At 40.8% G+C, this 3135-nt stretch overlaps 1 protein-coding gene across 2 annotated transcripts; it reads left to right on the top strand.

The window, feature by feature from the left end:
- The first annotated feature begins 116 nt into the window (after positions 1-116).
- LOC121938872 (1-phosphatidylinositol 4,5-bisphosphate phosphodiesterase beta-4-like) lies at positions 117-2726 on the top strand. Of its 2 annotated transcripts, XM_042482027.1 has the most exons (5): positions 117-191; positions 1411-1464; positions 1570-1651; positions 2002-2102; positions 2538-2726. In XM_042482027.1, the coding sequence occupies exons 1-5, from the start codon at positions 172-174 to the stop codon at positions 2638-2640; spliced, it is 360 nt and encodes a 119-aa protein (XP_042337961.1). In that variant the 5' UTR covers positions 117-171; the 3' UTR covers positions 2641-2726. The 2 variants fall into 2 exon arrangements, with proteins under 2 accessions (XP_042337961.1, XP_042337962.1); XM_042482028.1 differs by lacking the exon at positions 2538-2726 and having other exon boundaries at positions 2002-2125.
- The last annotated feature ends 409 nt before the right edge of the window (positions 2727-3135 follow it).

The raw sequence follows: 3135 nt of genomic DNA, 5'->3' as shown, positions 1-3135 counted from the left end.
TGTGTGTGTGTGTGTGTGTGTGTGTGTGTGTGTGTGTGTGTGTGTGTAGGCTTCAGTTGGTCAGTGTGTTGAGAGTGTGTGTCCTGAATATTTCTGCTTGTTTGTTTGCAGAAGTGGATCGAGGGTTTGAGGTCAGTGATTCACAACTTTAAGGCCAACAACGTCTGTCCAATGACCTGCCTGAAGAAACAGTGAGTGCATTTTACAGCACAGATTCAAAACGTCTCAATGAGCTCATCGTAAAGGAATATTTCACCCGCAAAATGATCAATCATTTGTATATTAGTTACTCAGCCAGTTATGTTGACTTCAGGATGAAAACTTTCTCTTTCATGCCTCCACGGTGAACAAGAATCCAAAGCAGAGCATATTCTCGATGAATTGACATAATAGGGGTTCATGTTTAACAACAGCAAACCTATATCCATGTATGCTCAGTACCTCCCAAACATGTTGCTAATACTTTACTTAAAACTGAGCTGAACGTAAGATTTATCCATACTCACTTCAAAGCCAAACTATTGTAGGGTCGACAGATAATCAACCTGGCCGATTATCGAGGCCAATATTAGACTTTTGCTGATTATCTGTATCAGCGGTAGTTTGTTTGTTTGTTTTTTTGACATGCTATACTATAACAAGACTCGACATGCTGTACTACAACAATACTAAGTGGTTTTTAACTGTTTATGGGTTTTTCAACATTCTATTTTGGGGGGTTTTTGGCCGTTTTTGGAAGTTTTTTAAACATTGGACACTACAACAAGACTCTACATGCTATTCTAAGTGGTTTTCAGCTGTTTTTGGAACATGTCATATTTTGACATTTTTCGCCATACTATAGCCTTGCTTCTTTGGTCATTTTTTTGACATGCAATTTTTCTGGGTTTTTAGTCGTTTTTGGATGTTATTTCAGCATTGTACACTAAAACAAGACTCTACATACTACTCTAAGTGGTTTTCAGCTATTTTTGGGACATGTCATATTTTGACATTTTTCGCCATACTATAGCCTTGCTTCTTTGGTCATTTTTTCGACATGCAATTTCATGGGGATTCGGGCCGTTTTGGGATCTTTTTTCAACATTATATACTATAAGAAGACTCTACAGGCTGTATATAGGGGTTTTCAGCTGTTTTCATCATACTACAGCCTTGCTTCATTTTTTGGACATGCAATTTTATTGGGTTTTTGGCTGTTTTTGGATATTTTTTCAACATAGTATGGCATGTCGAGTCTTGTTATGGTATATGGGGGGGGGGGATGAATAAAAGCTCATTCTCTGGGTGAAGTATTCCTTTAAATTCAGTTTTGTTTATCTTTAACATGTATGCCATATAATTCTGGTAAGACATCAGCCCTTTCTCTAATCTGTGCTCTCCTCTGCGTCATTATTTGTTCTTGTTTAGTTGGATGAGAATGTGCTTCCTGACCAACGTGAATGGGAAGATTCCTGTGAGAGGGTGAGAATAAAATAATGAGATATGTGTTTAACTGAAGCGCTGTGCCATTTTACTCCAGTTTGTCTCACTCAGCATTTTTCTTTCCCTCTCTCCTTTCTCTCACAGCATTACTCGAACATTTGCATCAGGAAAGACAGAGAAGGGGATCTTTCAGGCTTTAAAGGATCTTGGCCTTCCGAGTGGAAAGGTCAGACATCACTGACCGTAGACTGTCGCGGTCAGATCGATCACATGTGACACTTTAAAGGGACAGGTCACCTCAAAAATCAGAATACTTTTCCTCCTAAATGTTTCGCTGTTTATCAGTCTAGATTGTTTTGACATTGGACTTTAAAGATCAAATTAAAATGACTATTTATAAAGCGCCTTAAGGCATGCTTTGTACCATCTAAAAAAACTTGCCTTGCTTAGATTGATAAATAGCACTACAGGTACGATGAAAAATGTGTACGTTTAATTTTGGGGTGAACCGTCTCTTACAACTGTAGGTTTACAGCTCTCATGGTAACGAATGGCGGGTCTGTTTATCCTCCACAGAATGACGAGATTGAACCAGCAGATTTCACTTTTGACATTTTCTACGCGCTCACACAGAAGATCTGCCCTCGCACAGACATCGAGGAGCTCTTCAAGAAAATGTGAGCCCCCTTTTTTATTCATATTTGCCTGCCCTCTTCTTTGCGACTGTAATGACTTTATCCCTGAAAATTAATACTATGACATGATCAGTCCTCCAAATAAACGACTTAACAGCAGCAGCTTTGAGTTGCCTGAACAGAACACTGATATATCCACCGTTAAAATATTCCCCAAATGTGAGCTGCTGCATCTTGTTGGAGATAATCAGGGCGATGTTTCTGCGCCTGCTGCACTAACTGTCCGGACAGCCTAACCTGCTTCCACAGTTTAATTATGAGTGATGATTAACATGTTATTACTAAACGTGTAACATTTAAGAATGATCCCTTTTTTTTTAAAGATGGATTTCTAATTTTAACTGTGTGATTGACTGTGAGGGTGTCTCTTTTAAGAAGCATAACATTTTGTTTTTTTTCTAATTAATTCCTTTGCAGCAATGGGAACAAAAGTGATTATTTAACTGTAGACCAGTTAGTCAGCTTTCTGAATGAAGTAAGCTCTTTATCATTCATTAACTTCTCTGTGTTTTGCTTGTGACCCTCTCTGCGTCCCCCCCTGATCCCGCTCTGGGTGGAAGTTGCCCTCCAGCGCAGACTGCACATCAAACGACCCTCATTAAAAGTCCATTAGCGACAAAAAAAAGGAAAAAGAAGCGAACAAAATATTTAACCTCCAGTCAACCTGCAAGGGCAACTTCCAACCCCCTGTTCTGCATTCCCGCCCTCATCCCATTCCCCATGTTCTCCCTACCGCGGCATGCCTCCTCGTCTCTGATTGGTGTTGCCATAGCAACGGGAGGGTAGAGGTTTTTCCGTCCTGTTGCTTCCTGCTCGGCTCATCTCGTTTCCTGCTGTCTTGTGTGTGTTTTTCTGTGGCCGTGCTCCTCTGTTGGGATGAATCCCTGCTTAGTTCCCTCCACTGTGAAGTCGGCGTGCGTGTGTGTGCGTGTGTGTGTGTGCGTGTGTGTGTGTGTGTGTGTGTNGTGTGTGTGTGTGTGTGTGTGTGTGTGTGTGTGTGTGTGTGTGTGTGTGT

This window comes from Plectropomus leopardus, unplaced genomic scaffold, assembly GCF_008729295.1.
Source record: "Plectropomus leopardus isolate mb unplaced genomic scaffold, YSFRI_Pleo_2.0 unplaced_scaffold367, whole genome shotgun sequence".
NCBI classification, from domain to species: Eukaryota; Metazoa; Chordata; class Actinopteri; order Perciformes; family Serranidae; genus Plectropomus; species Plectropomus leopardus.
Note: the sequence above shows the minus strand (reverse complement) of the source record. Positions and strands in the feature narration are given on the sequence as shown.

Coding starts and splice junctions, on each gene's coding strand:
- LOC121938872 (XM_042482027.1), top strand. CDS start 172: ATGACCTGCCTGAAGAAACA. Junction 1,465..1,569: donor GGGAAGATTCCTGTGAGAGG/GTGAGAATAAAA, acceptor TTTCTCTCACAG/CATTACTCGAACATTTGCAT. Junction 2,103..2,537: donor GAGGAGCTCTTCAAGAAAAT/GTGAGCCCCCTT, acceptor ATTCCTTTGCAG/CAATGGGAACAAAAGTGATT.